Source organism: Pipistrellus kuhlii, unplaced genomic scaffold (assembly GCF_014108245.1).
Source record: "Pipistrellus kuhlii isolate mPipKuh1 unplaced genomic scaffold, mPipKuh1.p scaffold_m20_p_2, whole genome shotgun sequence".
Lineage (NCBI taxonomy): Eukaryota > Metazoa > Chordata > Mammalia > Chiroptera > Vespertilionidae > Pipistrellus > Pipistrellus kuhlii.
Window position 1 is genome coordinate 167,670,683 of NW_023425515.1, and position 16,811 is coordinate 167,687,493.

At 36.1% G+C, this 16,811-nt stretch overlaps 1 protein-coding gene across 4 annotated transcripts in view; it reads left to right on the plus strand.

Annotated features, from left to right (window-relative positions):
- Window positions 1–3,116: 3,116 nt before the first annotated feature.
- Window positions 3,117–16,811, plus strand: part of CCDC30 (coiled-coil domain containing 30) — a 63,580-nt gene continuing 49,885 nt past the window's right edge. For all 4 annotated transcript variants that reach the window (XM_045584691.1, XM_045584690.1, XM_045584689.1 and 1 more), the window contains exons 1-5: window positions 3,117–3,321; window positions 5,210–5,363; window positions 6,798–6,869; window positions 8,624–8,739; window positions 9,686–9,784. In XM_045584691.1, the coding sequence (XP_045440647.1) occupies window positions 3,157–3,321; window positions 5,210–5,363; window positions 6,798–6,869; window positions 8,624–8,739; window positions 9,686–9,784 (606 nt within the window). In that variant the 5' untranslated portion in view covers window positions 3,117–3,156. The remainder of the gene's footprint in view (window positions 3,322–5,209; window positions 5,364–6,797; window positions 6,870–8,623; window positions 8,740–9,685; window positions 9,785–16,811) is intronic.

A 16,811-nucleotide genomic window follows, 5' to 3' on the forward strand; every position in this document is an offset into this window, starting at 1 on the left:
AAGTGCTCATTGCAAAGATATCCCTTATCTTTGTGCATTCTGACTTTGTTTCCATAACTCTCTGCAGAGCAAATCCTCCTTTAGCTTACCTTTACAGCAGGCTTGATTTTAAAATATATATATTTTATTGATTTTTTTTTCCTTTTTTTTTTTTTTTTTTTTTACAGAGAGTAAGGGAGAGGGATAGAGAGTTAGAAACATCGATGAGAGAGAAACATTGATCAGCAGCCTTCTACACTCCTCCTACTGGGGATGTGCCTGCAACCAAGATACATGCCTTGACCGAAATCAAATCTGGCACCTTTTAGGCCACAGGCCGATGCTCTATCCACTGAGCCAAACCGGTTAGGGCAAGGCTTGATTTTTAAAACAAAACAAAACACAAAGTTTCATATTTACTATAGAATTCCTTTATTTTTTTAGGAATTTGACACATCTCTTTATATGTACCAATATAATTATTAGGATTGTTATTGTCATTTATAGCACTCCAGTTACACAATGACAAAAGTTGGAGTAGTCTATAGAATCTGTTTTTTCAATAAGCGCTATTATTTTTAGTAAGCAATTTTGCAAAATACAAGTTGTTTTTCTTTTTAGGAACACAGGTCAGGTACAACAGAAGTGCTTCTGTAATGAAAGGATTATCTTTTGAAGGTAGAGATAACATGATTTGATAATAGATTTAGTGTTGGGTGGGACATAAGCAAAGAAGTCATTGTTGGCCCAAAACTTTTAGGATTGAGCAGTAGAGTTCTTAACGGTTCAGATGGGGGACAATATAGAACATCCTAGTTGGGGGAGACAGTAACGAGTTTGCTTTTGGTCATGTAGATTTTGAGGTCTATGTTAAATATCCAAGTGGAAGTGTCAAGTAGGCAATTATGTAGGTATGTACTAGAGGCCCAGTGCATGAATTCATGCATGGGTGAGGTCCCTTGGCCTGACCGGTGATCAGGGCCAATTGGGGCCAATTGGGGCTGGCCGACTGGGGAGCTTGGCTGTAGGAGCTCACTGACCACCAGGGGGCAGCTCCTGCTTTGAGTGTCTGCCCCTTGGTGGTCAGTGCGCATCATAGCAAACGGTCATTTGGTTGATCAGTCGTAATGGTTGCTTAGGCTTTTATATATATATATATATATTTGCAATGCAGTTCAATCGAGATGTAAATTTGAGAGTCATCGGCATATAGCTAATACTTAAAGCCTTGAGACTATAGGAAATAACCTAGGGCAGTGGTTGGCAAACCACAGCTTGCAAGCCGCAAGTGGCTCGCAAGCCATGGTTTGCCATACTGTTGACTAATGAGTTTGCCAACCACTGACCTAGGGCTAGTGGGCCAAATAAATAAGGTTTAAATTTAGGGAGGCTGCAAAAAAACCCAAAAGCTTCAATTTTCATAGAAACATAGGTTTATTTAGATAGAGACATACTGAGTACAAAGGACTAAAATAAATGAGTAATCATTAACATAAAATAATAGAATATTTTCATAAAAATTAATATTTTTTCTTGAACATTAACTTACCAGGCACTGAATAACTGCACAAATTAATAAGTGTAATACAAATAAACCTATTTTTCTTATTCTCCGAAAATGAAATATTTCCTGTTGTGCACACAAAGAAGTTAGTACAAGACTAATTGTGTGGCAATTCACTGCTAAAATATTCACTGCTAGTATTAGTGGAGATAAATGGTGTGCCTGAGTGTAAGGCACATAAGGGAAATGAATGCAACATGATTATAGTAATCAATCATTAGCATTAACCTCTAGTTAATAACTAGTCTTTAACATCTAGTTAATAACTAGAGGCCAAGTGCACGAAAATCCATGTACTTGGAGGGGTCTCTCAGCCCGGCCTGCACTCTCTCACAATCCAGGACCCCTTGAGTGGGGTCCCTAGGCCTTAAATCAGGACCTCTCGGGGCTTTGCTTCCCCCAGCTGTAAGCAGCTGGCCCCACCCCTGCCGCTGCCACTGCTTGCCATCTGTGCAGCACTGCCCCCCTTCTTCCCTGCCACCAGTCACCTCCCTCTGCAGGTGACAGGCATGGGGTGCAATTGCTTGACTGGCCTGGCCCTTTTTCTGCTGGTGGGCCTGGCCAGTGTGGCTCAGTGGTTGGACATCAACCTATAAATCAGGAGGTCACAGTTCGATTCTGGGTCAGGGCACATGACCGGGTTGTGGGCTCGTTCCCCAGTGTGGGGCATGCAGGAGGCAGCCAATCAATGATTCTCTCTCATCAGTGATGTTTCTATATCCCTCTCCCTCTCCTTTCCACTCTGAAATATATATATATATATATATATATATATATATATATATATATATATATATATGATGTGTTTATACATACATATATACACATATATATGTGTATGCATATATATATATATTTTTTTTTTTTTTACAGAGAGGAAGGGAAAGAGATACAGAGTAGAGAGTTAGAAACATCGATGAGAGTCATCAATCAGCTGCCTCTTGCACGCCCCCTACTGGGGATGTGCCCGCAACCAAGGTACATGCCCTTGACCAGAATCGAACCCGGGACCTTTCCGTCCGCAGGCTGATGCTCTATCCACTGAGCCAAACCGGTTTCGGCTATTTTTTTTTTTTTTTTTAAGAAGTTAGCTGGTGAACGGACTGAGAAGGCAGGACACTAGAATGATAATTTACCTGAATATTGAAGTTACCAAGAATTTAGGCAAAATTTGTTGAGTCATCTTGGAAAAGTCATTTAGTTTCTTGGTGCCTGAGTTCTCTCATAAAACAATAATCATGGTTCCTATATCATTGGGTGGTAGTAAGTATTAAATGAGATAAATTTATCTCAGATATTAGTACACCTGTCACATCATAAGCACTCAATAAACAAATTTTAAAGTTACTCAAGAACAAATTTTAAACTTATGCAAATAGTAAGAATACTGCTTTTGAGATCTTTCCCCACTACTTTTTTGTTATAATTTTGAAAGTTTGCAAACACCTGGAGAGATGGAGAGAAGCGTAATAGAATCAGTATTGCTTACTTTTAAATTAATGTGTTATCTAATTCTCTAATTAAAAACTCATTTAGCATCTTATAGTTATTTACCTGCATTTCTTTTAACAGTTTGTTTCTGTTATTTCTTCCTAATAAAAGAGGTTGGAGAAATGTTGTATCAAGAAGACTCAGAAATAGCTCTGAACAGCTCCAGTGAACAGATTGCATACTTACTGGTGGACAGAAGTAAACTCTTGAGTAAACTGGATCATGGGGACTCAAAGCCAGAGTCACAAAGATGTAAGAGCAATAACCTACTGAAAGAATTTGCCCAGGTATTCCAAAATTAACTAGATAACTGAATAAGGGGCACTACTTAATAGTACTACCTGATTGCAAGTTAACTCTACCTTGGAAGTGTTTTGTTTGAATATATTAAAATGTATGTAATGATGCTGCAAAAATTATCAGAATATACGTAAAAGTATCTTAAACATATCACAAAAATTTGGGAAGAAGAAAAATCACTTACCCATTTAATACATAGCTGACATGTTTTGAATGTATCAAAATTTAATGTGTGTTATATCCTTTGAAAAATCACATTAGAGACAGTGCATACTAGTACTTCGTTCCAAATATGTATGGAGCTCCTCAAAAGTCCTTTAAAATATACAGCACATCATTTTAAATATAATAAGTTCTCATGGGATTAAATTTTTTGATCTGGGGAAATGTTATTAAAAGCTAAATCGGCATGGCTCAGTGGTTGAGCATCAACCTATTAACCAGGAAGTCAGGGTTCAATTTCTGATCAGGGCACATGTTCAGGTTGTGGGCGCAATCCCAAGTTGGGGGTGGGGAGGGTGCAAGAGGCAGCCAGTCAATGATTCGCTCTCATCATTGATGTTTCCATTTCTCACTCCCTCTATCTTCCTCTCTGAAATTAATTTCAAAGCTAAATCCAGTGAATAAAGTATATACTGGGAATTTAACCCAAGATAAAGAAAAATATATATGGATAAAAGTGTAAATGATGGTATTATTTTCAACAACAAAAATTGGAAACTACCAAAATATTTCAGTGATGAATTATGTTATGCCCACCCTGAGACATTATACAGGCTTTTAAAATTATCATTACAAAATCTGTTCAACAATGTGGGAAATGTTTCTCATAATATTAATAAAAAAGTCATGCCCTAGCCAGTTTATCTCAATGGGTAGAGCGTCAGCCCATGGACTGAAGGGTCCTGGGTTTGATTCTGGTCAAAGGGCATTTACCTGGGTTTCAGTCTCAAGGGGACATCCATAATACTCTCAAAAATAAAGATTTTTTTTTAATGAATGTGAAGATAAAAGACTGCAATGAAACATACCAATATGTTAAAAGTGGTTTTGATATATAGATGATTTTTTTCTTATCTTTAAGAAAAATTCATATAGTGATTATATTTATTTTAAGTTAATGCATATTTGGGGGATTAAAGCAAAATATAATTGAGATTGCATTTTTTCCTTAGTTTTTGCATGCTTTGAAAATAATTGCAGAAAATGAGCTGTAAACATGATATGAGCTTTGTTCACTGTGAAATTCAGTGAAATGCTTCATGTGAAAATATTTTATAAACTGTATTTAATATTCCATATAAGTGAGAAGAACAGTTTCTTTCTTGTCAGATGATATTTATTTTAATGATTAAATATCAAGTGTGTGTGTATTAATCCTCACCCAAGGACATGTTTTGATTGATTTTAGAGAGAAAGGAAGGGAGAAAGAGACCAGTTTGAGAGAGAAACATGGATCCGTTGCCTAGAGAAACAGGCATCTGTTGCTTCCCATATACACCCGGACCTGGGATCCAACCTGCAACCTGGATATTGCCCTAACTGGGAATTGAACCTACACGTTTTGGTGTATGGGACAATGCTCCAACCAACTGAGTCACCTGGCCAGGCCTAAATTTCTATCTTTAAAATAATCATATGACTAAAATATTTTAGATATGCTAGTTTGAGCCATATGAAATTGCATGTTTATAGGTAAAAAATAATCAAATATCAACTGTATGTAGTTCAACCTAATAAAATGATGCACATACATGAAATGTTCTGTTTGATACTTCTATTTATTGTTTTTTTAAACACATAGGAAATAGTACAATGTCATAAGAGTACATTTACTTTTTTGTTCTAATATTACTAACAATGCTTTTATTTCAGTCCCATAATGAAGACATAGAGAAAGATAAAACATCACAAAACTGCATAGAGAGAAATGTGGAACAAATAGCAAAGAGGTTAAGGATGGTCCATGAAGAGATCCGAAGGCTCACTGATGAGCTACAAGGGAATGAGAAAGAACAGAGTAAGTTAGGTAAGCTGTGGTTACAGAAGAACATTTCTGACCATGTTTTAAGTGTAATGATCTTTTCTTTTCTTTTTTTTAAATTATTGACTTTTTTTTTTTTAAGAACTTTGGATTTTACCAAGTTTCCATTTCTTAATATATTTTATTGTTTTTTTTTACAGAGAGGAAGGGAGAGGGATAGAGAGTTAGAAACATCGATCAGCTGCCTCCTGCACATCCCCTAATGGGGATGTGCTCGCAACCAAGGTACATGCCCTTGACCGGAATCAAACCTGGGATCCTTCAGTTCACAGGCCGACGCTCTATCCACTGAACCAAACTGGTTTCGGTGTGTAATGATCTTTTCTCAGGGTAGAACATGAGCACCTTCAGAAAATAATCTCTTCAGAAAAAACACATAAATATCTGATAAAATGCCTCATTTTCTCCAGTGTCAGAAATTTTTATTAAAGCAGAAGCATAACATACCTATAAGGAAGTGCACAACTCTTAAGTGCACACCATCCAGCAAGAAATCCTCAGCACCCCAGAGGGGGCCTTTGTTTCCTCTTTTTATATCTACACCTTCTCTCCTCCCCAAAAGTAACTACTATCTGGACTTTTAACACTATTCCTGAGTTTTGACTACAGGGCCCACACATTCTTTAGTTGTTTCTCTTCTTCAATCTTATGTTTGCCAGATTCATCTGTGTTGTTGCCTATAGCAGTTTGTTCACTCTTGCTGTTTGTAGAGTATCCCATAGAATAAACATACTCAATGTTTATTAAAATTAAAATAAAATCACTTATTTTACTTACCCTTTATACTGTTGAATACGAAACTTCAATCATAGAAGGGCCCCCCAAAAATTTTAACATCAGCCAAATCGCGGTCCCGGAATAAGTTTACTGAACAGTCATAACAGTCTTGTGATGGAAATGCAGCGGACGGTATGCAGTGTGACCTAGCGCGTGCGGGCCACATTGCAAGGCCTGGCGGGACAGATTTGGCCCTCGGGCCTTGTGTTTGACACATGTGCTTTATACTGTTGAATACTTACGTTGTTTCCAGTTGTGGGCTATTGTGAACTGTGTGCTCTGGATATTCTTGTACTTATCTATACGTTTTTAACTGTGATGTATCTAAGAGTAGAATTATTGGGTCAACAGGTTATAAGTACTTTCTACTTTGGTAGAACATATATAAAATAATAATGATATCCCTGGTAGGGGGTGTGCAAGAGGCAGCTGATCGATGACTCTCTCTCATCGATGTTTCTAACTCTCTATCTCTCCCTTCCTCTCTGTACAAAATCAATAAAATATATTTAAAAAAAAATATTTAAAAAAAAAAAAAAAAAAAAAAATGCATTTTTAACAGTGAATATTGTATTATTTTCCATATGAAAAACTGTGAATCTACTTTTACCCCAACCTGTATTTTGTTTTTTTCTCTTTTAGATTCTGCACTTGAAAAGGCTCAATTAGAAATTGAAGAGCTGAAAGAAAATCTGACAAAGTTGAAAGAAAATGGTGAGTCATTTTAACAGAATCAATATTTAATAATACGTTACATAATAATATAACAATGTTTTAAAATAATATTAATAATAATTGCACTACTACTGCTATTATTACTATTTTAACTATTTATCACTATTACTACTAGTTGTTGCTTAGTAGTCACAGGTACTCCATCAAGCACTGTATGTGCATTACCTCTCATCCTCACAACAATTTCAAGCAGTGAGAATTATTATTTTAATTTCATAGATAAAGAAGCCGAGTCATGGTGAGGTTAAGTGACTTAGCCAATAGATTACATTAATTATTATAGCTGGTATTTGAACCTAGATATGTCTGGACTCCAAAACCTGTGGCAAACATAAATAATACATATTTTACTGGGACAACTGGGATCAAGACACCTTCTAATGCAGTTAACAGCACCTCACACATACTTGTTCATTGAGAAGCCAACAGACTTGGCATAAGTGGTGAATTAGTTAATCTGACCCTCGCCTGGCTATATAAAAATGCTACCAGCTATAAATAATATAGTGAAACTTGAGTGTTGTAATGGGAGCAACTAAAAAAATAATTTAAAATGTGTTTATTGGTCCCTGGCCAGTGTTTCTCAGTGGTTAAAGTGTCAGCCAGTGCACCAAAGGGTCGAGGGTTGGATTCCCTCCAGGAGCAACTAATTAATGTATTTCTCTCACCTATCTATCTGTCTCTCTTTCTCTCTCTTCTCTTCCTACTTCCTTCTTTCCACTTTCTCTGAAAACCAATGAAAAAAATATCCTCAGGTGAGGATTAACAACAAAACAAAAATTGCATAGGCCAAAGGTAGAACAAATCTTATTTACATTCTATATCTGTATCTATATCTATATCTATATCTATCTATCATCTATCTACAAATTGTGAATATATATTATATATAGGTGTTGTGAATGATTTGTTTTCTTTTTGGTATGTTTTCAGCATTTTTCAAATTTTGAAAACTTATATACTACAGAGGAAAAAGGAATATAGCAAGGGAGAAAAAAAAATGAAGAAAGAAAAAAATTAATACCAGTTCAATACAAAACAGGCAGTGAAAATGGAAAACAATGACTTTAAAGCAGCAAAAGAAAAATAAGAGAAACAGAAGTGAAGAATGGTTAAAAAGAAGCAGCTACAAATTCAGGAAAGTTACAGTCAGCAAGTTTGTATTCATGAAACTTTGATGAGTGCCAGAGCAGGTCTTAAGATGAGGTGCTAAGCTGAGAATATACTACCACTTTAATGGCAGTTGAGCTACAGGCAGGAAAATGGCTTTAGTGAATTAACTTGTTTTAACATGGAAAATTTGTTTATTCACTGTCCCTACCTCATTACTGCAGTCATCCAAGGGGGACTTGCTGTTAATGAGCAGAAATATCTAGAAGTCTGTTAGGTATATAAGAGAGACAGGACTGCAAGGAAGCCAAATAGATCATTTACAAGGTAGGCTCAACTGTTTTAAAATTCCAGGTCCTAGAAAAACCTCTATTGCTGGAAATCCTGTACTCACAAGTCCAATTCATTAGTCTTGGTGTGAGAAATAAAAAATATTGTTCTGTTTCATTAGTTTGGTGGAGGATTCTAGAGCTGGACGTTAGAGTCTAGCAGCTCTTATGCAGAGGATCACAGGCAGAGACATGACAAGGTTAGGAAATAGCACTTCCTCCTTTTTAGAGTTAATACCCTCAAATTAAAACTTCGTTCCAGTTGAACTAAGTGCATTCTTGTCTCTGTTTTAGATTCTGCTGACCTAAAGAAAGCAAAGGAACACAATCAGAGGCTGAATGAGGAAATTCTGGCTTTAAGAACTCGGGTTCGATCACTTGACTCAGAAAAAAAAGGGCTTGGAGAAGTGGTAAATTGTTTAATTTAGTTTGTTCTTAGAATTTATTTAAATGTGTATAGAATAACCATCATCAATGGAGCAGCATAGATACACATCACCTATTGGTCATTATTGTGGACTGATACTGGTGGTTCTAGCATCCCTGGAGAAAGCCATATTTTGACTTGGATGCAATCTACCAGTATTTGTATTTTATACATTTTAACTACCTATACCAAAAAGTAATCTTATTACTATTGTGTCAGTATAGGATTTCTTCTTTTTAATAGAGATTTGGATAATAGTTTATACCTAACACATTTATCAAATAGAAATTATTACTCTATTATAGCTGGATATGTTTGAGATTATTAATACTACACCCTTAGTTGTGTTACATTTTTTAACCATTTCTCTTTAGCAATTCAGTGATTTTTAATATATACCTCCAAGTTCTGGATATATTATATATCCCTCCAATTTTATACTCATTTTACAATCATATCTCTAGTGTCTGGAGATAGATGGTGATGATTGCACAATAATGTGAATGTACTTAATGCTACTGAACTGTACACTTAAAAATGGTTAACATGGTAAATATTTTAATGTATATTTTATCATAATGTAAAACTATAATAAAAACGGTTCAAGTTGTCTATAAATTTATATATCTTATACAAATATATACATTATATTTGTATAAGATATATATATATATATACACACACACATACACACACACACATATTGGGAGAAAAATTTCAGAAAGGGTATATTGTAAACAGTGTTACTTATGGAAAGAAGAAAGGGATTATTGGGGTAAGGTTATGTGATGGACTTTTTATTCTATATACGTATGTGTTGTATGAATTTTTACATGAAGAATGTATTTGTGTGTTATTTGTATGTTTTAAAAACAAAGCAACTTCCCCACCCTTCCAACGTTTGTATTTAAAATACTTTTGTGTTTAAGGTTGAAAGGCTTAAAGGAGAGATTTGTGAATCTCAAGAGAATAAGCAACTTGGGAACCACGCCCCTGGGAAAACTGTGGGTACTGAACAGAAAGTACAGGTATTTTAAAGTTCTCTTCTTTCCAATTTTTAGTTTTTAAGGGAGTCACATTTTTATAGAGTATACAGAATAACTGGTGCTGTTCATTTGCTGCTTTATTTATTTATTTATTTATTTGGATTTTTGGAACATCCATAATTTTAAAAAATATGTTCTCATTGATTTTTTTAGAGAGAAGAAAGGAGAGGGAGAAACAGAAATATCAATGATAGAATCATCGATAGGCTGCCTCCTGTACACCCCCCCACTGGGGATCGAGCCCATAGCCCAGACATGTGCCATGACCGGGAATTGAACTGTGATCTCCTGGTTCATGGGTTGACACTTAACCATGGAGCCACATCAGCCAGGCTGCTATAATACTTTCTTCTTGTCCCTTGTCTTTTTCTATTGCTCAGCCAATTGGATTTTAGGAAGAAATTGAGGTTTAGAGTCTGTGTTTCTGTACATTTCTTTTCCACAGGGAACAACTAATATGAAGAATATAATGGGTTGTTTCTTTAAAGAAAATAGTGGGGCATGAAGAAGGCAGCCAAACAATGATTCTCATCATTGATGTTTCTATCTCTCTTTCCTTCTCCCTTCCTCTCTGAAATCAATAAAAATATTTTTTAAAATAAAATACACAGTTCAATGATTTTTAGTATAAAAAATTGCATAAGGTTGCATGATTCTGGAATATTTATCTAATTCTAGAATATTTTCAGCACCCTAAAAAAAACCCCATTCTTATTAGTAGCCATTTCCCATACCCCCATGCCCTCAACCCCTTGGCAACCACTAATCTACTTTGTGTCTCAATGAATTTGCCTGTCCTGTACATTTCATATAAATGGAATCATACAATATGTGTCTTTTGCATCTGGCTTCTTTCAGTTAGCATAGTGTTTTCAAAATAAAACCATATTGTAGCATAAATCAGTACTTTATCCCTTTCTGTGGCAGAATAATATTCTGTTAAGTGAATATATACATTTTATCTTTCTACTCATCAATAGATAGTATTTATTTGGTAGTTTCCACTCTGTGGTGGTTATGAATAATGCTGCTATGAGCATTCATATACAAGCTTTTGTGTGAAAATGTTTTCATTTCTCTTGAGTATGTACGTAGAGTGGGATATTTGGGTCATATGTTAACTCTGCGTTTAACCTCTTGAAGAACTGCCAAGCTATTTTCCATAAGGAGCTGCACCATTTATCAGCAGTGTCTGAGAGTTCCAATTTCTCGACATATTCAACATTTGATATATTCTATCTTTCTTATAGCCATTCTGTTGGGTGTGAGGTACTATATCAATGTAGTTTTGATTTGCATTTCTTGAATGACATGATATTAAGCATCTTTTTCATGTGTTTATTGACCATTTATATATCTTCTTTGGAAAATGTCTTGAAGTCATTGCCAATTTTTATTGGAGTTGGCCTTTTTATTGTTAAGTTGCAAGAGCTCTCTATATATTCTGTTTATTGGTCTCTGTTATAAACTAAATTGTGGTCCACCCCCCAAATATGTTAAAGTCCTAACCCAGTACCTGTGAATGAGACCTAATTTGAAAATAGGGTCTTTGCAAAGTTAGGATGAGGTCATTTTCTCTGACTACTTTATTTTTGGTTTCCTATAAAAAGGAAGAAAAAGAATGAAAACTAATGTTGTAGTGACTTTACTGCTGGGGATTTGCCATAACTCATTGAATGTTAACAGAAACGCTGAGGGGTAGGTATTGTTCACCCTGCTTTACAGATGAGAAAGCTAAGATCACAAATTCATAAAAGTGGAAGTCAAGATTTCAAATCTAAATGACTACAAAACCCATGTTTTTGCCACCTTGATTTTCAGGGAATTCTTGCTGTTCCACGGATGCAAATCTCTAGGTCTACTACCTCACTGAAACCAGAGAAGCCTCCACTTCTGCACTTTTGGGCACTCGGCAGACAGTTTCCTCACAAGAATTATTTTAAAAACGGGGGGGGGGGGGGGGGGGGGGGGGGAGATAGGCGGGGCAGCCCTGTGACTTAAAAAGGACAAATAATTAAGAAAAGTACTTCCTTAACTCAAGTACGCTCCTCAAGATATGACTATGTTTCTTACCCATTTCTATATGTAGACAGATTTAACAGTAAGTAGACCATCTCACTGCTAGTATGCCTGTCCTCAGAAAAAAAAAAATGCTTAAAATATAAGAAATGTTAGGTACCTGGCAGGAATAATAATAGCCACAACATTTTGGTCATCTGTCATACATCATGATCTGTTCTAGGTGTTTTATAAACGCAACCTCATGTAATCTCTGTAACAGTCCTTTTTAAGGTAAGTAGAGTATTGCTAGTTCATATTTGAGAGAATTTATAGGAACTTGACCAAAGTATAGAAGCAGAGCCAGGAATTGATTCGGGTTTGTCTGGCCCCAGAGCTCACTTACTATAACATAGCAACTCTTGTGAGGATTTATATTAGGGATTTATTATAATTTGTGGAGGTAATGGCATGCGCTGCCCGGAGCACATAAACCATCTCTACCTGGACGTGATGACTGCACAGTATTTTATTCTCTACTAGCCTGCATTTGCCATCCCATCTCTTTAACTGTGCCTGTGATGGGGTAGAGCCCAATGCAAGCAAATAGGGGGGTGGCAGTAACAATTCTCATACCATACTGTGTCAGGGAGATACAGTTTGGTTCAGAGCATAAGATGATGCCTACCTTTCAGATAGTAGAACACTGATCGTGGAAAATTCTGAACTGTTACACAGTTCTCCAGAGTCTTTGGCCACTAGCCCATGCCAATGAGGCTAGTCTAGCAAGTCCATTAGTCCTCCTCCTTGTTTACTGCTGGCTGACAGGTGAGGTAGGCTCTCTTTAGCTATCCAGAGGTTTCTATATCCTAACACTCATTTCTCTCATTATTTGCTTCACCTTTCCTGTGTTTTTCTGTTTTAAACTTTGGTCGCCAGAGTTAAGAAGTGCATAATTTGCCTAACTACATAACTAGATTTAATATTCTATGGTGATGATAAATTTCATATACATATTTATTTTTTAAGTTATGGTATTAAAATACATGACATTCTTTTATTGACAAAACACAAAGGACGTAAGAGGGGTTTTAATTTTTGAGTTGAAATGTTTCTTGCACTTGGTACTGAGGCATCTCAGATGCTATAAGGGTAGGGTCTTGGGTGTCGAATGCATCAACATGACATGTGTGAATATACAAAAACGCTTTCCACTGCAATGGTGGCTGGTAAAGAAGGAGAGGCTGCTCTGGGGTAGAACATATCCTTCCCTGTGAACTTGTACACTGCTAATATAATGTTATATGTCAATTATTCATATGTCAAAAATTCAATAAAAGTAAAATAAAACAAGGGTTTATAAGTTAGACTTGGTTTGAATCCCAGTGTTGGCTTTATATCTTTGGGCAAAGCATCTAATATATCTGAGCCTCATCTATGTTCTCTATTAAAATAACGTAATAGTAGTCCCATAGGAATACTGGGAAAACAAAATGAGATAATGCATGTAAAGCATTTACCATAATGCCTGACATTTGGTAAGCACTAAATAAACGGTAACTGACAACATTTTTGCAATTATCATCAATTCAGTAAGATTTCAACATACCTTATATTTGGTGGGTACTTAAAATATACAAAATACTTTCAAAATCTCATTTTACTGTTACCTGATGGCTCTAATGTACATAGGGTGAATATTAACTCCATTTTATTGTTGAGAAAACAGGCTTAGAGAGAAAAAAGTGTATTTTATGAGCTATGATACCATGAACTATTTTTCTTAGCTTTCTATCTCCCCAAGATGACTGTATAATTGAATTAGGCAGATAATTTTTTGATTATCAGAATTTATAGAAACATTATTATATATAAGATTACTTATACAAAAATTCTTTTGCAGATATTGAAAATGAGCCAAGAAAACATTGAAATATTTATAAGTGAGTTGTCAGAGGAGAGAGAAAGGAGAAAGGAATTGACATCTAATAATAATACTATACAAAAGGCTTTGGAAGTTGAAAGTGAGGTATTTTGTTATTTAGGACGTTGTTTTCCTCTTTTCACATTTCTAATTTTAGGGATTTTATATTATCATTTATTTTTTATTTAATACAATATAAATAATAGTTTTCACAGTTGCCAAGAACAGCCCATTGAAAAGCAGGTGTTCATTATGGTGGTCACAGGGCCAGGGTCAGGGGTAGGCTCTTTTTAGCTACCTAGAGGTTTCTATATCCCAACACTCATTTCTCTCATTATTGCTTCACCTTTCCTGTGTCTCCCTTTAACCACTGTCCTGCCATCTTGGAAAGGTCGAGCAGGAGACATAACCAGCCCAACTTTGGAAGAGAGGCCTGAAAGTGAGTTCCTGGAGGTTTAGATTACCCATTTAGAGGATGGTGACACTCCGTTTGCCGGGTGGGTGAAAGGCTAATGCATTGCTTCAAATCCCATCCCTGACTTGTGGGAGTTTTCTATGAAATGAGATAGGAAATTGATGTCAGTCAATTCCTGTGTTTTTGTTTTGGTGGCCACTCCTTACCTTCTCTCCTTTTTGCCCAATGCCTTCCCCATCAATACCCCCACCCCCCTCTGATTTTCAAGGCTTTGTGAATATAAAGAAGTTTCTCTCCCGAAGTAAATTTACTAGAATATCACCTGTTCCCTTCAGAGAGCACCACTGACTGACTCTCAGGCCTCAGTCATCCACCAGTCAAATACTGCATACACATGTCACCAAAGTAGAAATTACTAAGAATTACTTCTAACTAAAGTATTTTCTCTTGTGGGAAAAATATCAGAGAATTAGAGGAAACCTTAGTTGATTAAATTACTGCACACACATTGTTAAGTAAGGTAGCATAATTTGTAGTCAATAACACAGAGTTTGAATCTCAATTTTACTACTTCCAGCCTAGATGAATTTAAACAGATCACTTAAGTTCTCTGAGCCTCAGTTTCAATAATCCTACCTCATGGGGTAGTCTCAAGATTGGAGGTAAACAGTGCAGCTGCAGTGTTCTGTAAAAGACAACTTTTTAAAAAGATACATTTAGAAACAGGTGCTATATCTAATGCAGGAATTGCTGCAGAATTTACCTCTATATAAGCCTTGCATAAAGCAGAAATGAGGCTCAAAGCCCAGGCTTTCAACCTGTGAATGATGGAAATTACAAATGCTCAATTAAAAATGCTCAGTATAATTAACTAATTTAAATAACCTTTATTTTAAATACTAAGAAAGGAGCCTACTGCCAAAGGATAGGTGGAAATACAGAGGTGGGCAAAAGTAGGGTTAGAGTTGTTCAAATGAAAAAAAGACATGCAAGTTATGATAATTACAATAATTTTGTTAACTGTGTTTTACATACTTACAACTGTAAACCTACTTTTGCCCATCCCCTATATTTAAGACATATTTGTCAGGATCGTTTCAAAGATTCTTTTTTAGATATGTTAAACTTTTTATGGGCAAAGTCTTATTCTACTAAATATCTTCATTTCTTTGTCAGGATTTGCAAAAATCAAAGTCAGAACTTACATATCTTTATAATGAAATTCAAAGTTTTCCAGGGACAGCAGAAGACTTTTTCTCAATAGCATATTGCCTGTTACAAAGAGAAAATTCTGATTTAGAAACAAAGGTGAGACTGAATTATGAAGTATTTAAATGTTAAAATGTATGACATATCTTTTATGAGAATAAGATAAAAGGAAGTCAATTTTCAGAAAGAGATGGCTTGGAAATTGGGAGTTTCTTTTATTATTATAAAAATCTCTTTCTCCCCCTCCCCCTCTCTCTCATAAAAAAAAATGTTTTTAAATAACTACAGACGTACAGAAAAGTTGAAAAAATAGTACAAAGACTTCCCATATACCTTCATCCCTCCAAATGTTAATATGGTACCCATGTTTGCTTTAACATTCCCTCTCTTTCTGCACACATACACACACTTTATTTTTTGAACCCTTCAAGAATAAGTTGGAATCATAGTTAGTACTCCTTTACCACCAAATATTTCCATGTGTGTTTGCTAAGGACATTATCTCTTTATCTTTGTAGACCTCAAAATCAAGATATCACCCTTAATATAATCTTCAGCTCATATAACCCTATTATATAATCTTCAGCTCATATTCAAATTTCACCAGTTGTTCTACTCTATTGCAAAAGAAGAACAATTTTTTTTAAATCCAGGAATCCATCCAGAAGCATACATTACATCTCTATCTCCTTTAATCTGTAAAAGTTCCTCAATTTTTGTTGTTCATGACATTGACATTTTTGAAGAGTACAGATCATTTACTTTTTTTGTGTGTTTTTTTTTTTTAAACCCTCACCTGAGGATGTTTTTCCATTGATTTTTATTTATTTATTTTTTATTTTTTTTATCTTTATTGTTCATATTGTTACAAAGGTTCCTCATTTCTTCCCCCCTCCACCAGGTTCCCACCCCACCCTCCGCCCCCTCCCCATCCCCCACTGTCCTCATCCCTAGGTGCAGTTTATGTTCAGTCTCTTCCTCCCTCCCTTTCCCCGATAGTAAATCCCTTTTCAGATAGTAAATCAGTTACTTAGCATTTTCTCATATCAATAATACCACCACATGCCCAATGATACATTTCACACAAAAGACATTTCCAAATAGGTCAACCAGCCTCATCCAGGCCCCACCCAACGCACCCACAGATCAACACAGATCAACACCCCAGCCCTCTACTAACTCAACACATCCAGATCTAAGCCTTCATCACTTGATTCAGCAGACCCTCAAATTCCCACAAAAGTTTCCAGCCATGTCTGAGAGGCAGCCGTGGGGCAGGGGCAGGCGAGGAGCGAGCTGTTCCGGGCCTGGCTGCTCCGGGCCTGGCCTGTTGCTCTGGTTCATTCCACAACCAGCTGCTCCGGGTCTGGTCTCCGCTGCTCCCAACCTAGTTGCTCTGGACCTGGCTGCTGCTGCTCCGGGCCTGGCTGCACCAGACCCGGCTGTTCTGGGCCTGGCGGCTC